General features: G+C 35.0%; 1 protein-coding gene across 1 annotated transcript; it reads left to right on the top strand.

The window, feature by feature from the left end:
• Positions 1–2,907: 2,907 nt before the first annotated feature.
• Positions 2,908–20,508, top strand: LOC110673124 (protein SHORT ROOT IN SALT MEDIUM 1). The gene is made up of 22 exons (XM_058137371.1): positions 2,908–3,057; positions 3,195–3,296; positions 3,881–4,075; positions 6,431–6,721; positions 7,721–7,821; positions 8,030–8,674; positions 8,780–8,825; positions 9,545–9,637; positions 9,723–9,778; positions 10,099–10,219; positions 15,845–16,056; positions 16,141–16,204; positions 16,902–17,075; positions 17,260–17,290; positions 17,389–18,557; positions 18,694–18,768; positions 18,872–18,946; positions 19,032–19,349; positions 19,513–19,734; positions 19,863–19,904; positions 19,981–20,043; positions 20,137–20,508. The coding sequence occupies exons 2-22, from the start codon at positions 3,225–3,227 to the stop codon at positions 20,224–20,226; spliced, it is 4,155 nt and encodes a 1,384-aa protein (XP_057993354.1). The 5' UTR covers positions 2,908–3,057; positions 3,195–3,224; the 3' UTR covers positions 20,227–20,508.
• Positions 20,509–20,969: the final 461 nt, after the last annotated feature.

The raw sequence follows: 20,969 nt of genomic DNA, 5'->3' as shown, positions 1-20,969 counted from the left end.
TCACATTACCAAACCACCTCAATCTCCCTTCTCTCAACTTATAACTGAAAATTTTGATTCCTCTAAATCCTAAAGGGATACATAGGTAAAATTAAGTTCATGCGCCTTTTTCTAATTTTTTTTAAAATTAATTTCATCTCTAGTTTTTAATAAGTTTAAGTCTTTGCTTATTAAATTTTTCTTAAAAATAAGTTAATTTTATTCTTATTTTATTTTGATTAAAAGATTTCTAAGAAAAATTAAAATATTTTACAAATATAACTTAAATTATAAATCAATAAAATTTTTCTCTAATTTTTTTCCTTTAAGTGCCTCTTAAACCGCTCCAAAATCGCTTCAAAACCGTCCTTCAAACCATTTTGAACTGTCATTTTTTGAACCGTCTTTTAAACCGTTTTAAACTGGAGCTCGAACCGGAACCGGCGGTTCAGGAACCATCTTCCAAACCGTCCCATGACGATTTGGTTCAGGTTCCTGAACCGGCGGTTCAGGAACCGTAACCGGCGGTTCCTGAACCGTGGCCACCCCTAGTAGGCATTTCTAGACATACAGGGGGTTCAGTTTCACATGCTACTCACATAGATAGAATGGTAATGATTTCATATTTACTAGTTTTGTTAGTGTCTGTCTACATAATAGTAGTGATTAATTCAACATTATTATAAACATCATTAAAATCATTATATCTTTTTAGGAAGCCTAGCTTGGCCGAAGACCTTTTCCTTATGAGCTTTTCCACAAGACCCACACTAGGAAGGGCACCTCTGATATGGTTGATGCACGAGCGCAATCAATTAAGGTAAGTAAACAATAATTTATTTGTCTTTCAGTTGTAGGAAAAAAATGAATAATTGAGTTTGTAAATTCAATTGCCGAAATAAATATATTTAAAATATGTATTGACTTATGCAGGATGCATTTTTGGCACTTAAGGAGCAGTAGTCTCAACTAGAAGAAAGATGCAGCGACCCTCCTACTCTGGATGAGGTGGCACTATATTATCAAGTTGTAGGGGGGGAGAAGAAGAACAGGGTTTATGGCATTGGATCCCAAGCATCAATTTTTACCCTAGCTCATCGCATGGATCATCTTCTACTGCATCCTATTGTGCTTAGTCGGAGGCAATAGAGGAAGAGATTAAACAATTGCATCAAACTGTCCTAACGCTAAAAGATAGTCTAGTTGTAATAGAGGAGAGAGACCGACAGCGTGAGCTAATGTTCGAGGAGAGATACTGACAACAGGAGCAGACGCTGGAAGAGCACATGCAACAAATGATGCAAAACATGATGGCACAAATGATGCAGGGTATGCAGTTTATAGCTCCAGCTCTTGATGCAGCTCATCAGGATGATGGTAGAGAGGCCGATAGTGGTGATAAGTGATGATATTGTTAATCACAAGTAGCTTGTTTTTTTTTGTTATTATGATGTTTTATTTTTCCATACGGTACATTATTTTCATAACCCATCACTGTCATATCTATATATAATATTGACTGATATTTGATATTTAATAGCCAGATATTATAAATATTATGATATTGAACATTTAAAATTAATATTATATTATATGCTTCAATGCAAAAAATAACGTATTAAATAATTTTTTTTTGTTAGTACTTTGAAACGGATTAGAAATGGAAATCTTAGTTTCTAATCCAAAAGCCAAACATTTCAGTTTCAGAGCAAAAAAATTTACAAACGGATTTGAAATAGAATTTCCGTTTCCATTTAAAAACTGACTGAATTTCGGTTTAAAAATTGTTTTATTTGTGTTTTACAATTTTGAAACTGATTGAAAACATAAATCCATTTCAGATAAATTGAAATCGAAAATATCAGTTTTTAAATTAAAACGAATTTTAAAACCAAAATAATGTGGTTTATAAGTTTTGAAATGGAATATTGGTTTCAAAACGGTTTCAGAACTTGAAACTAACGTCGTATTCCATTTCTAATTTATTTAGAAACATGCGGATCTAAAATTGAATATTTTGGTTTCAAATCGGTTTCTACATTCATTTAGAAATCGATTTTCCCTAATTTGAAACCGAATATTCAATTTTAAATCTCCTTTTTTTTCTTTCTTGTAGTGTTTTAAAAATTTTTGAAAACAAAAAAAAGATTTATGATTTTTTTTGTTTTTTATTTTTTTTACATATTTGATCTCTCCACAATGTGGAGAGATGTATATATAACACTTTTTCAATCAAAAGTTGACTTATTCACTTTTATCGTAATCTTGACAAATTAACATGGTAATGTTCCCAACTAGTTAAAAAGAAAATTTTATTTGAAGTAATAATAAAATACAATTTTATTTTATTTTATCAATTGATTATAATTATAACTAATTTATTAAATTACCATGAAGCTGACTTTAGATAAAATATTTAATGAGTGAACATTTTCATTTTTATTTTCCTACTTGGAAAAAAATGGCATGTTTAATTTTATACATTGAAATTTAGAAAATATTTAGTACTACTGTTAAAATTAATAATTTAAAAATATTTTTTTATAATATATTAATAAAAAAGATATTAAAATTAATTTAAAATTATGTTTTTAACAATATTAAAAATATTTTAAAATAAAATACGTCATAATTTTAAAATCTCTCCCTAGATGATACGTTACACTATATTTAGAAGAAAGTTTTTAAAGGTAATTATTAATTTTAAAGTAACATATTTATTCGGAAGTAAGATTAATCTCTAAAATCTTCGCTTTTAATTCGTTAAATTTATAAATTTAAAAAATTTTAATACTTTACTTATTATTATTTTACTTATTTTATTTTTAAAAAATTTACACTCCATCCTAACATACTGTAATTTGCCGGAATGAAAAAATTGCACATTGGCTCAATACATCAGTTAACACATGGACCCCAAAGGCCCAAAACCGGTTCCTTTCCAACCCGGGAGTCACGCATCTATAAAAGACATGCATTTTGACACCTGAGATTTCATTGCTGTTTAATGTGCTTAGGCCTTAGGGTTTTTAACATCCATTAGAAATCTTTCTCGCGGGTCGCGGCCTCCATCCACAGGTTAGCATTATCTCTAATCCTGTATTCGCCTCTCTAAATTCTGATATCAATTCCAATAATCTGCTTCTAATGGCCGTCTATTTCTTTATTGCTAGTTCATATAGTTTGATTACATGTATGGCTTTTCTTAATTGCAGGTTTATTATCCTTTATTTTATGGTCTAGACATGTATTCTTCGAGAGGCAATAGTGCTTATGGGCAGCAGCCTTATGGTGCACAATCTGGTTACGGTCAAAATGTAAGCTCATTGTAAAATCGAAGCGTTTCTTTTGTTTTGGAACATATCTGGATAGTGTATTTATGGGTTCGTTTGGATTCATTTATTTGTTTATTTTTGTCTTTTGGGTATTGGGATAATCGTTTGGAAGTTCATTACATCTTTTAATTACTAAACTTTTTGATTGGAATTCCACTTTTTTTTTCCTAATTGGATTTTTTGGGTATAGATGTCTGTTTTGCGGACTAAAATGGCTGTAGAATTTTATGAAATATATTTTGGCATTTTTGACTTTTTTGTTTTGTTTTCCAACCTTCTCACATTGGATGCCAGTCTGATTACTTGTAAGAAAGTTCAGGTCTACTTACTGTGACATTCACTTTATTGAAGTTTTGCAATAATTTTCATATTTTTTTTGATCTTTGTCAATGGAGTTTTCTATGGTTGTTTTCCATGGACATTGCCTCAGACTATCCAATTGCTCTATTATTGGTTAAATTGGGAAACACTCATATTGTGCTTGCTGAAAAATGTGGGAGTTGTTGCATTTTTTCTTTAAAGATTAATGATTTTAATTTGAGTATAATTTTTTTGTAATTTTATAGCTGGGATCTGCGTATTCTGGAAGTTCAGTTGGAGGGCATGAAGGAGGCTCTCAACATTCATTGGCTTCTAGGCATTCATCAATGTTAAGTGGCTCTCAAGAAGCAGATGTTGGTGGGTTCCGAAGCTCTGCAGCACATTATGTGGGTCAGTATGGGACTATCTATGGCTCAGCTTCTATGACTGGTGCTCAACAGGTTGGTGGGATTAGTTTCTCTTTTGCTTTTGTTTAGTGTAATCCTGGTACTTATTAATTTTATATTTACTTAAGGAAGTGCATTTAACCTTTGACCATAGTTGTCAAATTGAGAATCGAAATCTTCCTTTTGTGAATCGAGAATAGAATCGCATCATAAGATTCGATAAAAATTCTCATAATTAATTAAAATGATATATGTTCTAAAATAAGTAAAAAGAGATATCACAATAACATATTTTGATAAATATAGAATTATCATTTGCTAATGAGAAGAATGCTTTATAACAGAACAAAATATTCTTGTTATGTTATGTGGTTTTATGTTATAAATTTTTAAACTCTTGAATTGTAGACATAGTTATTAAAGGCTTAAGGTGCACTAAGGCGCCAAGAGATCTTGGAGCCTAGGTGCAAGGTGCAAGGTGTAGGCACGCACTCGAGCGAGGCAAGGTGCAAAAATAAAATAAAAATCTATTAAAAATAAATTATATAATAAATTTATTAAAAATAAAATCCATAAATTTAATTGCTAGAATATTACATATATGTAAAAATATATGTTATATGTTATTCATTTTATTACTTATTTTTACTTATTGCTTTACTTATTGCATCACCATTATTGTTAATTAAACTACGCATATTAGTGAAAATAATCATTAAAATATATTATATTAATTTTATTTTTCAATCAAATATAATATTAAAATAATAATTTTAATTTTTATTGCATTAAAATTTTAATTTGCATTATAGATTTAATTTACTAATACCTTACTAAACATATAATAATTTAAATTGAATTCCATAAACTTATTATGAATAATTATTTGTTGAATATAAAAATAATTTATTTTTACTATTCAATTTATGAAAAATAGAATTAAAAAAAGGACCACATGCAGAAAAACATTAATAAAATAAATTAGCTCTAAATTAACTTTAGCTCAATAACTATTAGCCCAATAACTATCAGTCCATTACCACCATCAGCCCTTTACCATCATAAGCCCTGGTAAACATTAGGTTTCCATCTAATAAAGATCAACACTTCATTGAAAGCAGCAGAGGCAAGCCAGGTACGTAACTTCTTCTTCCTCTTCTTCCTCCTCCAGTCATTCTCTGCAATTGGTGGGCTGACCTCATTGGGGTGTGCTTGGGTGCACCTCAGTGAGGTCATGCGCCTTTGCTGCTCTGAGGCACCACCATTTGCGCCCGGTGCGCCTTGCACTACAAGCCCACCATTAATAACATTGATTATAGACAATAATTATCATTATGCATGTGCTGAAACTCCCATTTAAAATTGAATAAATAATTAAAAAATGAAAAAGGATAGTAGGTTAAATTAAAAAAATGAAGCGAAAAATTAAAATTTGGAGCTATGAAGTATAACAACCCTCTAGTAACTTCTTCTTCCTCTTCTTCTTCCTCCAGTCATTCTCTGCAATTGGTGGGCTGACCTCATTGGGGTGTGCTTGGGTGCACCTCAGTGAGGTCATGCGCCTTTGCTGCTCTGAGGCACCACCATTTGCGCCCGGTGCGCCTTGCACTACAAGCCCACCATTAATAACATTGATTATAGACAATAATTATCATTATGCATGTGCTGAAACTCCCATTTAAAATTGAATAAATAATTAAAAAATGAAAAAGGATAGTGGGTTAAATTAAAAAAATGAAGCGAAAAATTAAAATTTGGAGCTATGAAGTATAACAACCCTCTAGAAAAAGAATTGTCTGAATTGGTGGATTCATGTTGATTTACCCGATTCACTATTGAATCGTAAGATTTGGTCAAGATTCAGTACACTTGAGATTTACCCTATAGATTCGAATTGTTAAGATGGAAAATCGAATCGAATTGTAAGATTAGAATCGAGAATTGTAAGACTAACAGTGCCTTTGATTTTGGAACAATTTCCAAAGATTCTTTCATTCTTTCACACCTTATTTCATTATTTTGCCTTGGTTGTCAGTTCAATTGGCCTTATGTACATGCTTTGTAATTTATATGTCCCATGTATTAAAATGTTGCTACAATACACTTGCTTCGTTGGTAATTTCCTAAGTTAATATAAGATGAATGTTTTATAGTTCTGTGTTGGAGGAACCCTAGAATCTTAACTTGGGAAACATGTTTTCAAATTTGAAACTCCATATCTTGTGAATAATGTCATCCAAACATTTACATTCTGTATCATTGTGCTCTTGATATTGTGGCTATAATATTCTCTGAAGTGGTAGAGATTTATTTTTTTTTTTGTCTCAAGTATGACAGATTGTTGATTTGTATCTTTGACCATCTGCTGCTATAAACTTCTAAGGTTCCATTTGAAATTGTCTTGTGCAGGCACCAGCAATGAGTGCTAAAGGGACTGGACCATCAGCTTTGGAAGGTCGTGGTGGCTATCCCTCAGGTCTCTCTGATTCTCCAAAATTTACATCTGGTGACTATGTTCCATCATCTACTCATGGATATGGCCACAAAAGTGATCAATTATACACAGAGAAGATTCATGACTATCCAGTGATTGATAGGCGTCAATATGGTGAACGACAGAGCGCTTATATTGGGAGGGACATGCAAAGTGATCCAGCTGTACGATATGCTGATTCTGTTAGTTTTAGTAATCAACATCAGGTGTTGCTTCTCACCTTTATTTTTTTTAACTCCTAATTTTGGTGTAACTAGGCTTTCTATCATGTGCATTAGTGTTTTTCAACTCATAAGTATTTATAATAATGACAAAAGTAATGACAAGTTCTCTATTATATTTCTCCAAATGTCAATATTATCCCTTGTGCTATTAGGATCTGAAAAATTTATCTCTGTTAAACTGGTTATCTAAAAAAGTGTACAATTAATTGTTCTATTGATAGCTGAAACTTACACAATCAGAGTACAAGTTAAAAGAATTCAAACTGCGATAATATCAAGAATGCTTATGATTACTTAAAATCTAATTGTAAAAATGTTATTGGTTGATTGACTATTAAAATATTTATAAACATAAATTTATGTACTTTACAACTTTATTAAAAGAATATATGTTGTATAATTATTTGAATATCATTAGATTTACTATTTCCAATACTTAACCAAATTTCAATTACAAGGACTTCTTTATGAAATACACTTCTTGTAAATTAGGTTAAAATGTTATATTGTAAGCCTCTCTGGTTCAAATATCCCTTATTTCAAATATAATGTAAGATTTAAATAACTTTTCATTACTAATCCTAATCTATCCAAATGATCCTTATGCAAATTTTTTTTTTGCAAGTTCAGTCTGACATGATTTCTTTTTTCCTTGTTTTTTAGAGTAGTCTGACTTGAATTTGATAATTGCATAAGCAGTTAATTTTTTATGGTGGGACCCATATTCCATCAGAGGGTCCACTCCACAACCTACTAACAATAATGTGAATAACAGTAGAACACTGAATTTCAATAGCCAATCAAATTTCAATTATAAGGATTCTTTTGTAATATTGAAAATTTTGATGCTTTATTGCCCAGTGAATGTTTTGCATATTCATAATTGTGTATGTGTGAAAGTTTCAAATAAAGCATGTTTCTGGCTTTCTGCTAGTGTTTGGTTTATATTATTCTTTGCTGTTTCTACCATTGTTGTGACAGGCTGGGATGTATGAACGTATTGATCAGGCATCGATACTTCGACAAGAACAATTACTGAAATCTCAGTCATTGCAATCTGCTTCTCTTGATGGAACTGCCAGGTATTTTTTCATTTGTTTTTTATTATATGATGTGCTTATGGTGTTTGTTGACTGGTTACACCCTTTTCTTTTGATGAACGGGCAAGGTCATCCTTGCTATTTTATAATGTAACACATTAGACCTCTCTGTTATGGTGATAGCCTGTGCACAGCTAAGTTAGCTGGTATAAACTTCATATCGCACTAAGTAGCAACACATTTCTGGCAGACAAATTGAATATCTTGCAGCAAGAGGTACTGCTAGTCGTCATCCCACTCAAGATCTTGTCTCTTATGGAGGAAGAATAGATGCTGATCCTCGCAGTTCATCAATGCTTAGTTCTTCTTCATATAATGGGCAACATGCTCCATCAATATTGGGGGCAGCTCCGGGGAGGAATGTGGACGATCTCCTGTATCCTCATAGTTCATCAAATCCAGGCTACGGAGTTAGCCTGCCTCCTGGTAGGGATTATGGCACAGGAAAAGGGCTTCATGGGGCTTCTCTCGACTCTGATTATCGTGGAGGTCATTTGAGGATAGATGAGCATAGAGATGATAGAGCTGGTTATCTTCGGGAGTTCGAGCTAAGGGAGGAGGAGCGTCGTCGAGAGCTTTTGCGTGAGAGGGAGAAAGAAAGAGAAAGGGAGAAGGAAAGGGAACGGGAACGAGAACGAGAACGAGAAAGAAAGCGTGAAAGGGAACGCATTTTGGAGCGGCGTGAGAAGGAGAGGGAGCGAGAGCGGAAACGTGGACTTGAAACTAGGCGTGAACGAACTCCACCAAGAGTTTCAAGAGATAGACGTGGGCCCTCTTTGACGAAGGAGGGGAGATCCTTGCGACGAGATTCCCCAAGTCATGACGCTTCACATAGGTGGATCATGATGTTTCATTTTCGCCCTCCTCTAGTTCTGAATATATAGCTTTTTTGTGTATCTTGCAGTCTTCATAACTAACTAGCTGTTCTGTTATGCTGAAGGCGTCATTCACCTGTTAAAGAAAAAAGAAGAGAATATGTCTGCAAGGTAAAGAAAAACAGTACAAGAGTTTAGTAATTCAGTGATGATAAGAACTTTTACCTTGCCAAGAATCTATCTTTTCCTTTTGGGGTTCCTGAATTGAGGGCTTAATTTGGATGCATTTGCTTCTAGTTGTCATGCCGTTTCTATTCTTGGCCCAAATCTTCTCTCTTGTTTGACTGTGCACTTCTTTTGACTTTGTGGAAGTTGTATTCTGTTCTCATTTCTCTGCTGTTGTTGTGCTTTTATCTGGGTTGCTTTCCTTTGGTTCGGGGTGCCTGAATCCCAGGATTTCTTGTTTGCTTGTGCATTTTGTTCAAATTCATCTTGCCTCTCTCTCCTTCCCCTTTTTAGAATGTCTTCTATCATTTTTGACTCACTAGCCATTCTCATTGTTTGTTGCACCGGGGGGAAAACACTTACATCATACTGAGACTTTGTTGCCAATCTCTAATACAATTTCCAAGATGTATCTTCTAAACTGTGAACTTAAATTTATGAATTTCACGTACAAGAACTTATATCTTGTTGGCGGACAGCGCTTATTATGGCTATTACTGATGTCGAAATTGAGGAATATTATCCTTTAAGAAAGAGGAATTTTTAGCTGCTGTTTCCTTGTTAGACGTACCATATATTAAGTCAATGGAACTCTCTTTTGTGCAAACTGAACTGTTCATCAATTAATTTCATTTTTATTTGTACTTGTTGCTGTGTACTTGCAGATTCATGCTTCCAGTTTGGTTGATGTAGAGAGGGATTACATGTCAATAGATAAGAGATATCCCAGACTATTTATATCTCCTGAATTTTCAAAGGTCTGTGTTTCTAATTCTGTGTGTGTGTGTGTGTGTGTGTGTGTGTGTGTTTTTTTTCTTTATCTTAACATCCTTGTCATTTTAGGTTGTCATTAACTGGCCAAAGGAGAATCTTAAACTTTCTATCCATACACCTGTCAGGTATTATTCTCTGTTATGTGTTAAGTATGTTCCCTGATTTCTTGTTGAACATTATATAGGCATAATAGTTTTCATCATGTTGGTTTCTTTTTCAATAATAAAGGGTGTGCACTCCTTGTTGCTTTGCCCTTATGTGCCATTGCATAACCATCTTTTCTTTTTTTCCTTCCCAAAAGCATAAAACCATCAGTATGTTATTAGGGATTTTGTGTAACTCGTTTAGGCTTACAGAAAGCAAAAGGATAACTAGTACTTTTATTTGTTTTACTGGAGGGGGAAAAACTAGGATGGACTAATATTAATTGTCTTAAACTCAACAGTTTTGAGCATGATTTTATTGAAGATGAAAGTGTAGCAGAGTCAAAAGAGCCCCCATCAACTAAGCTTTTGACTCAACAACTTGAAAAATCAGAGCATGGGCGCACAATATGGAATGCAAAGGTAGGTTATTTATCTTTTCCCCCCCAGTCATATTTAACAATTATATCTGCGTAAATATTTGATTTCAAAATGATAGTTCTGGTGTGTTGTGAACTGCATTGAAGTAAACAGATGATTTCATTAATGATAATGATCATATTTTTCTGCCTTTGCTATGCATATTTCATATAGTTGATTGTGGACGCTTTGTTTCTGATTTCAATTTTCTTTTTCTATGTACGGAGGTTTGAGCTTGAATAAATTCATTGTTTCTTCATGTTCCTTGTGTCACAAGCAATTGCAAGCTGTGAACTGAAACGTTTTTAAGTGATGAATGAATTAAATGTTTGTTGCTGAAATCATTAACCCATTCATGATATTGAATATCTGAGATAAAATAAATTAGGAATTGCATTCTTAGTAACTTGGGGAGGGGCATATAGGACTGACTGTATCTTTAATGGAAACTCATTAACCCTATTCTATATTGTTCCATAACTTGCTAATATTCATATAATCTGCAGTGTGGACTGCTTGACCCATATGTACAGTGCTTTTTTAACAAAATAAATTAGGTGGTCCACTTTTTATGTTTAAATCGATCTTTAGCCTCTTTGTGAATCAAATCTTCATAAATAATGAAAACTCAGAAGGGCTTTTTAGAGCCAGAAAATGGAAATGACTATTCTGAAGCTGGAGATTGCACATATGAATGATGTCCTTTTGGTGCCTTCTTATATTTAACTTGATTTACCTTCTACAGAACTTAAAATTATTGTCATTTATGTTAATGGGATAAATCCCTAGAAGTAGCGAATAATGATTCATCAATTAAGGCTTGAGAAATGCATTAGTACATTTGCACGGTAAAATCAACATACTGGACTTCTAGATAAAATTACTTTTTTTATTCCCATATGAGTGTTAGGGTTTATGCCCTAACAGATCTGATACAGAGTATTAGAATAGAAATTGGAAGAAATAGGTAGAAACAGAGGAAGAGGAGAGAATAAGAGAAAATTAGAGAGGATTAGAAGAGAAGATTGTATCGGAGTTGGCTAATTCTTCAGTTTGTTATTCCAGCTACATAGGCTGTTATTTATACATCCTTCTCTAACAAACTAACTGTTCCCGCCATTCTCAACTGCTATTCAACTAATTCAGCTCACCTCGGCTACGCCTACACCATTGCTGCTCTACTATCCTCCTTGTACAATTACAGCTTCATCCCTATTACTTTTCTTCTTAAATCTATTTCTTCTATAAATAACAATACCCTCCATTAACACATTCTTACCCCAAAGAATGTGCAAAGTTGGGAAATTGAGGCTTAAGAAAGAGAAGTCTTCCCAAGCAGCATCCTCATGAGGGAGACCTGCCCATTGAACTAAAGCTTGATGAATCTGCTCGTTGTTTCTTGTAATCACTCTCGTCTGCAAATAACTTCTGTGGACCCACAAGGACTTGATCTTCTAACATCTCAGGGAGCTTCATGATAGGAACAACATTCTCACCGTGTTTCTTCTTCAATAGGGACACGTGAAAAAACAGGATGAATGGAAGTAGAGTTGCAGCTTATATGCAACTGTTTTATTTCGAGCTGCAACTTGGAATGGCCCAGAGTTTCAGGTGCTTCCTTACTGCACCAAGGAAGTTTACCTATAAGGTTGGGGCTTGAGATACACCCAATCACCCTCCACAATTTCTCTTTCAAACCTGTGTTTGTCAGATTGCTGCCTCATTCTGTTCCTAGCAAGCTATAAATTTTCCTTAAGAATTGCTGAAATGAGCTGCGCCTCTTCTGGAAATTCCTCAAGTGCTCCCAATGAAGACGTATCTGAAGGAAGAGCATGTAAGAGAGGAGGATAGTAGCCATATAGTGCTTCAAATGGAATCACTATGGTAAGTGGAGTTGTAACACCACTCTGCTAGGGATATCCATTTGGACCAAGTGAAAGGATGAAGATGAGCCATGCATCTCAAGTAGCTCTACAAACTGGTTCATCCTCTCTGTTTGACTATCACTTTAGGGATGGTAAGCAGTGCTAAAAACATAGATAAGGCATCAGCCTGTTTGTTATCCACATCCCTTCTATATCGAATTTTGTAATCCAAGCCAAGTAACTTGGAGATTCGCCTCTGTTGCTGGTTTGTGTGCAGCCTCTACTCCAAAAAGAATTTTATACTTTAATGTTCAGTCTTAATAAAGAACTGACCTTTTCCAAATAGTGCCTCCATTTACTTACAGCAAAGGTTGTAGCCAATAACTCCTTTTCATAAGCAGGTAAGGCCTAATTCTTCACCTCAGAAGACCTGGAAATAAAAGCTATGGAATGACCCTCTTGCTACAGGACTGCCCCTATATCCATCTTACATGCATAAGTTTCCACAATAAAAGGCTTTGTGAAGTCTGGAAGTGCAAGCACAGGAGCTGAAGCCATTGGTGCCCTTAATGCTTCAAAGGCATGTTGAGCCTTGTCAGACCATAAGAAGCCATCTTTCTTAAGTAATTCTGCTGGAGGCTTACTTATAATACCATAATTTCTCACAATCTTCCTGTAGTACCCACTGAGACCTAGAAAACTTCAAAGGTCTTTCACTGATTTAGGTTGTAGCCAATTCAACATGGCTTGGACTTTAGCTGGGTCAGTAGATACTTCGGCGCTAGATATGATGTGACCCAAATACTCTATTTGGGACTGTCTAAATGAACATTTAGAAAGTTTAGCATAGAGATACTGCTCCTGTAAGACCTTGAGAACAGCTTCCAAGTGTAATATCAGTATGTCCTCAATTAAGGCTGAAAAATGTGATTCATGAAAGCCTAGAAGGTAGCTGGTGCAATTGAAAGGCCAAAGGGCATAATTTTGAACTTAAAAGTGGCCATGGTGAGTCTTAAATGCAGTTTTAGGAATGTCAGGGGGTGCATCCTGATTTGATGGTATCCTGATTTGATGGTATCCAGCTCTCCAATCTATCTTAGAAAACTCCTTTGCACCATTCAATTCATCCAATAGATCATGAATTATGGGAATTGGAAACTTGTCCTTAATTGCACTGTCATTTAACTTTCTGTAATCCATACAGAGCCTCCAATTCCAATCCTCCTTTTTGACCAGTAAAACAGGACATGAAAATGAGTTGGTGCTAGGTTGAGTGATGGAGCTACTAAAATTTTAGAAACTAGCTTCTCAATTTCAGGTTTCTGAAAATATGGGTATCTATACTGTCTTACATTGATAGGTTCGGCGGAGGGTAATAATGGAATGGGGTGGTTATGGGATCTAAAGGGTGGAAGGGTTGTAGGTTGTTCAAAAACAGTGGAGTACTTATGGAGAAACATCTGAATTTCAGGAGGAATATTGGCACTAGAAATTTCAGTTGATAAGGAATGTAAAGAAGAAAGTACTGGGGGAGAAGCTACTGACTCAGAACTTTGAGGAGAATCAGGACCTTCTTCATGTAATTCAACAAGGACACTGATATAAAAGAGTGGAGACTGAAAATCAGTCCCTTGTGCAGTAACTGATTCAGATTATCAACTTTGTAGAAGGCACTGAATCTGTAATTCCTTCACCACTTCCAGATTCTCAAATAAAAGAGGACTGGGTTGAAGCTTTTCATCCGATCCACACCCAAAGTCATGTCAAAGGGACCTAAATCCAGTGTCCTCAAATCAAAACCAAATTGGTGCTACTTGATTTTCCAAGAAAATCATTTACATGTGTAAGTGCTAGGAATTTTCGTCCCATCTGCCTCTGAAATGGCAGCAGTAGGCACCTGAATGAAAGGAAGTTTAAGCTCACTAGCAAGTTGCATCCAAGAAACTATTACAACTCCCACTATCCACTAGAATCATTAAGTGTCTATTCTTATGATTCTGAATGAGTCTAATAGTATCTGCCCCTTGTTTCCCTTCCATAGCATGCACAGATAGAGTAATTTTCTCTTGAGCTTCCAGCAATTCCTGATCCTCGATTGCTTTATGCCATTCTTCCTGCATACCTTTCTTGCCCGAATAGGACATGGCCAGGACACTCATTTGTTTACACTGATGACAAGAAAAATAATTCTCAGTACCACACCTGAAACAAGGTTTATGTTGCTTCTTGTCCCCTTTTATCACTGGAATATTGGGTTTGGTTATTGGTTAATCTATTGAATTGCTGTTGGTGGAACTTGTAGATCCTGATCCTGTAGAGTGAAGGAGGTTTCAGGAATGCATTTTGATCAGGATTGGGAGGTCTAGGTGAATGTGGATATGCTGGAGTGTAAGAGAAAGGTCTGGAAGTGGAAATAAATGATTGGGTGACTGGCATAGACCTAGGGTTAGAGTAATAAGGTCTGAAAAATGGCTAAAAAGTTCCTTTGTGTCTCCAATAGTTGTTCCTGTAACCTGGCTACTTCAAATGCATGAGAAATTGCGGGTCTGAACAGCCTCTCCATCAACCTAATGTCATCCCTCTTCCCCCCTTTGAATCCAGACAAGAAATAAGGCTCTCCCAAGTCCCAAATCAGGTAACGTTCTCTCCATCATGATTCTCATGTCTTCAAACCTATATTTGTGTTCAATCACATTCCTCTCTTGCCTAACTCAACCATTTAATCTTTTGGCTCCTTAGACACCTCAAAATATTTCATACATTTCCTAATCCATAACCTAGGCTCCCTACCATCGAAAGTAACTAACTCCATTTTAGGGAGGATCTGCTGAATGTTATCAGATTTGGCTCCCATCACTGAGCTACCAGCTTCGTTGTGATGAACAAATAGGAATTCTTTATGAGTGAAAGAATCCCTTTACCTTCAACACCACCCATGGATGAGAATGAGCTCCCTCCTTCTTCCTTGTATTCTCTTCACTTCTGAGTTCTGACCCCCTTCCATTTGTCAGTAATGACAACAGAAATCAGAGCTCAAAAGTTTTCGAGAAGAGCCTCTCTGGTATCCATTGCAGACTGCTCCTTAGCCTCATCTTTGATGCTCGACTTCCCCCTTCAATTCTTGAATGTCCTCAAAGCCCTTTCTTGACTTGCTCCTACAATGCTGCCATCCTGACAGCCTCACTACCACTGTGCTAAACGTGGATGCGACTCCGGCGAACCAGGAAGCAAGCAATGCCCAGGCCTCGAAAGCTCAAATACCAATTGTTGGGGTTTATATCCTTACAGATCTGATACAGAATGTTAGAATAGAAATGTGAAGAAATAGGTAGAAACAGAGGAAGATAAGAGAGAATAAGAAGAAATTAGAGAGAATTAAAGAGAAGATTGTATTGGAATTGACTAATTCTTCTGTTAGTTACTCCAGCTACGTAGGCTGTTATTTGTACAGCTCTCCTCTAACAAACAAACTGTTCCTGCCATTCTCACCTGCTATTCAACTAATTCAGCTCACCTCAGCTACACCATTTCTACTCTACTATCTCCCTTATACAATTACACCTTCATCCCCATTGCTTTATTGCTTTTCTTCTTAAATCTAGTTCTTCTATCTGTAACAATATGATATTAATTTCTTTCATATCATTATCTTATTTTACTTTAGTCATGACTGAATCATGATGTTTGTTACTTCACCTTTTTACTATTATGGTGTGTGTTGATATTTTTCTGTTGGTAATGTATATTTTTTTCTTTGTTTCAGATCATTTTGATGAGTGGACTTAGTAAAAATGCCATGGAAGAGCTTTCTTCTGAGAAAAGCTATGATGATCGTCTACCACATATTTGCAATATTCTTAGGTTTGCTATCCTGAAAAGGGATCGTTCTTTCATGGCAATTGGTGGTCCATGGGATTCTGTTGATGGTGGTGACCCCTCGGTTGATGATTCTGTTCTAGTTCAAACAGCCCTGAGGTTAGCATTCTCTATTATGGGATGAATTAGCTTATGGAATACTGATACTCTTTGAATATGACTAAATTTTATTTTACCTTGTAGATATACCAAGGATGCAACACAAATTGATTTGCAGAACTGCCGTAACTGGAATCCTTTTCTGGAGGTAGTATTCTTCTTCCTTTTAGAATGACGTGAATTAAAACTTATTGATCATATATATATATATATATATATATATATATATATATATATATATATATAATGAAAGCCTACTGAGTAATGACTTAATACTCAAGACAAGACCGAAAATGGGGGTTTATTCCTAGCAAAAAAAAAAAAACTTTGAAAATACCTGACATAATACAGCACAAAAACAAGTAAAAGTACAGTTGTAGACAATCTGACAACTGCTATTCCTCTCTATTTTCTGTCGGCTAATAGTTTTTACTATAGGTTTAAGTCTGAATAGATTTCATCAAATGCCAAACATGTACATTAATTATAAGTTTGGATATTTGTGCTGGGATATATGATCATTGGAATTCTAGCTTATATCAAAAACTTTGTTGAATAGTTGAATCTCTATGGAATATGTTGACATTAAATGAATTGAAGATCAAGTGTAATTGTCAATTCAATGCTGAAATCTTTGGCAGCATGGATGTCGCTGCTGAATTTATTTGTTTTGGTAAAGTTTTTATGAGATTAGTCCGTGATCAATTTTGTTTTATCTTTTTCCTCTTGGACAGTGTTTACGTTTCTTAGGCTGCATGCTTGAGAGTTTAGTTTGGCTGGTTGCTTATATTCCTTGAAGTCATAAGTCTGATTTCTAGTTTGCTGTTTGCTGTTTGCATGTGCAGATACACTATGATAGGTTTGGCAAGGATGGGTTCTTCAGCCATAAAGAGATCACTGTACTGTTTGTTCCTGATTTATTTGACTGCCTGCCTTCATTGGATACATGGCGAGACCAGTGGCTTGCACATAAGAGGGCTGTTGCTGAGAGAGTGCGTCAACTCTCATTAAAAAAAGAGGTAGGTTCTTATGTGGACTTGAAAATATGCATGTATTTGTGTTGATATTTCTTATGCTCAGAATTTGGTTGATCTACTGATTACATAGAGTTGCCGTTAATGCTTTTCATTTCCTTGAAATTTATATCTATATCCATGGAGCATAACATATTCTTGCAAATGTCTTGCCTATTTTTTTTTTCAGAGGTCTAGGGAGAAGAAGGAAGGGCTGAAAGGTGAATATTATATCCAATTTTCTTGTATTGCATTATGCTGCATCTTTTTTTAAGTTCATAATTAGAAAATTGATATCATTCTTCTCTTCATCTTTCAGGTAAAGGAACAGATTCTTCAAAAGATTCTAAAAGGGTCGACAAATCGGAAACAACCAAAGAGTCTGCATTCTCTGGTGTCAATAATAAGGAGAAAGATGGGAAAGGTAAAATGATTGCAGAAAAGGGTGATGACAATGACAAGAACCTTGAGAAGAAGAATGTGATTGGAACAGGAGAGGAAGTCAAGAATGTTGAAAAGAAAGAACAAGGAGATGCTGCAGGTTCTCAGACAACTGACAGTGTGAAGACTGGAAAAAAGAAGATTATAAGGAGGGTTGTCAAACAGAAGGTTGCTAATAAGAAAGCAAATACTGAGAGTACTGTCAGCAAGCAAAATGAGTCGTTTGATGCAAAGGACGCTGGAGAGGCCAATGACAGATCTGAGATCCCTGTTGAGCAGAATGAATCTTCTGCTGATCCTTCTGGAGTTAAAACTTTTGTGAGGAAGAAAGTTATAAAAAAGGTTCCAGCAGGGAAAGCGACTCAAAATGAAGATAAGAGCTTGCAACCTGAGGTTAAAGCTGAGAAGGAAGTGGACAACACTGAAGATAAACCAAAGGATAATTCACAAACTGGTAGTGGTGCAGTTGTACAAGGTACTAGTGTCAAAACTGCCATAAAGAAGAAAATAATTAAGAGAGTACTTAAAAGAAAGCTTGCAGGTGTGGAGACCAGTGGTGGGGCCAATGAGACTAAGAAGGATGACAAAATAGTAGCTCAGACAGGTAATGGAACAGAAAATATGGAGAAAGAAAGAACAGATGCAGAAAGCCAGATGAATGAGATACAAAATTCAGAAAAGAAAATAATTCCCAAGTCAAAATCGCCTACTGTGGAGAAGGAAGCTAGTGTGCCCAATTCAAATAAGACACAGATCAAAGCTGTCAAGGAGGATAAGAAGGATGACAAAGAAACTGATGGGAAAAGTGCCTCGGGGGCTAAAATTGAGCGTAAGGATGACAAACAAAAAGTTGCTCAGAGGGATAATCATGATAGCAAGAAAGGAAAATCAAAGGATGATGAAAAATCAAAGGATGAGAAGGACAAAAATGGCAAAGATGAGTCTAGGGGAAAATCTAATAAGGATGCAAAAGAAAAGAGAATGCCTGAGGAACCTCCTAGGCATCCTGGATTGATTTTTCAAACAAGAGGGGACAAGGAGACTAAGGTATTTTGATTTGAAAGGCGTCATATTTTATCACCAAAATTGCAATTAATAAAACAAAGATCTCCTTTAACAACTAATATAACATACCTTGCCTCTAATTTGTACCTATTGTCTAATGGTGCATTTGTTATTACAGCTGCGGTCATTGTCACTTTCACTTGACTCACTTTTGGACTACACTGATAATGATGTCGAGGAATCCACATTTGAGGTCTGTTTTGGTGCATTATGTTTCATGTAGCTCTTGTTCCTTGAGGTCATGGTACATGAAGTGATATTACCCTCATTCCTCATGTCAATTTTGTTCTTTGCAGCTCTCATTATTTGCTGAATCATTTTATGAAATGCTTCAATATCAGATGGGCTCTCGTATTCTGACATTTCTCCAGGTTGGTTCACAATGGTGAATCCATCAACTTGCTCATTACTTGATTTATTTATTAAGACATCTCCCTGTGTGCATCTTTTGTGCAGAAGCTACGCATTAAATTTGTAACAAGAAGAAATCAACGGAAGAGGCTGCGGGAGGAAATGGAAGAGAAGGATATGGAGAGGAAATCATCAACCAAACGCCCAAAGAATGAACAGCCTCTGAAGACTAAATCTTCTGACTCTGAACTGTTGGCTACAAATCAATCTGAGGATCCAAAAACTAAGAAAAAAGAAGATACTTCTGTTGATAAGGTTAATGAAGCAGGGTCAGAAGATGAAACTGATTATGAGGAAGACCCAGAGGAAGATCCTGAAGAATATGAAGAAATGGAGGATGTTGGAGATGACTCATCTAATGAGGCAAGATACCCTCCCTTGTTAATATTTGCGCATCTTTTTTCATGTTTTGTTCCATAAAACATAGTCGTATAAAGTGGGGGAAGTCTCAGATTGATTGCCTTCGCCTGTCAAAAATGTTACACGCCATCCTGTTAAAGGAATTTTTTTGTGAAATCATTTACAGAAGAACAAAGAAGAGGGAAAGATGGGTCTGGATGCTGACTATGAACCGGTGACTGGCAATGGGAAAGAAAAAGAATTGGAAGATGCCAAGGAGACAAAAAATGAAGTGGCAAAGCCCAAGTCTGATGTTGATTTGTTGGAGAAAAGAGATGCGAAGGTGGAAACTGGGAATAAAGAGCCATCTGCTGTCAAGGAGGCTGTGATTGATAAGGAACTATTGCAGGTAATCCCTTGCTCTTCTTTTCTTTTTCTTTCTTTCATTCTTTTTTTTGTTTTTATTTTTTAAATTTGAGATGTGAGTATATTTGTTAAACTTGCCTTTAACAATGCAAGTTTTCTTTCATGGAGCAGGCTTTCAGGTTTTTTGATCGCAATCGAACTGGCTATATTAGGGTAAAGATTAGAACTTATATTTTACTGTGTGTTAATCATGCCCAAGGTTGGTGAACATTTTCTGTTACTTTTCCAGGTTGAAGACATGAGGTTAATTATCCACAACTTGGGGAAATTTCTTTCCCACAGGGATGTGAAGGTGAGAAATTTGCTTTTCCATAGTTCAGGCTTTTTTTTCCCCTCCCCCTCTCGATAAGCTGGAAAATCTGGCTCATAATGGTTTTTGTGTCAGGAACTTGTGCAAAGTGCATTGTTAGAGAGCAACACTGGGAGGGACGATCACATTCTTTATGGCAAGCTGGTGACAATGGCTAGCATTTAACATAATGTTTGGGTCGTTCTGGTCTGTGCTTATGCTATTGTTCTCCTATAATCTCCTAATGGTCCTTGATTAAGGCATGGAGCCTTGATTGTTTTATTTATAGGTTGTGTTAGTTTTTCTTGAGTTCTGATTCGACAGAAATCTTTGTTGGTGGAAATGAAGTTGCTTTTATAAGTGTTGCAAAACTATTTTAGGAGCTTGGATTCTGAGTAGTCCTATAATGAGAAAATGTAAATTGTTTTGAGCAATACTCTAATAATGGAAGCTTTGGGAGATTTTCTACTTGAGCCCTGGGAACTACGTCATCAAGTGTTCCTTGCCTTTTGAGTGTGAGTAAACCTTTTTTACATGGTTACAGTTTCTTTTTTTTTTTTTTTTTTTAAAAATACTAGTTAGTTTCTCTATTTTAATGAAATTAATTATTTAATACTTGAATTTTAAAAAAATATATTATTTAATTATCGTATTTTTTTATTATATTATTTAGTCTCTTTATTAAATTTTTTGTTAGTCAATGCATATAAATTATTATTTAGTCTATTTATTTTAATTAAATTTATTTTAATTATTTAGTCCATTTTTAGTTTATGTATTTTGAAAAAAATATTTCTTAATGAAAATGAAAATAATGTTGTGGAAAGAAATTTTTTTTATTTTTTTTTTTTTTTTTTTTTTTTTTTTTTTTAATCTAATATTTTTTTTTTTTGTGTGATTTATAAAAAAATTTTTTTTTAGATTATTTC

This window comes from Hevea brasiliensis, chromosome 2, assembly GCF_030052815.1.
Source record: "Hevea brasiliensis isolate MT/VB/25A 57/8 chromosome 2, ASM3005281v1, whole genome shotgun sequence".
Taxonomy (NCBI): Eukaryota; Viridiplantae; Streptophyta; class Magnoliopsida; order Malpighiales; family Euphorbiaceae; genus Hevea; species Hevea brasiliensis.
This window is presented reverse-complemented; position numbering and strand designations above follow the sequence as displayed.

Coding starts and splice junctions, on each gene's coding strand:
- LOC110673124 (XM_058137371.1), top strand. CDS start 3,225: ATGTATTCTTCGAGAGGCAATAGTGCTTATGGGCAGCAGCCTTATGGT. Junction 3,297..3,880: donor AATCTGGTTACGGTCAAAAT/GTAAGCTCATTG, acceptor GTAATTTTATAG/CTGGGATCTGCGTATTCTGG. Junction 18,947..19,031: donor GTATTCTGACATTTCTCCAG/GTTGGTTCACAA, acceptor TCTTTTGTGCAG/AAGCTACGCATTAAATTTGT.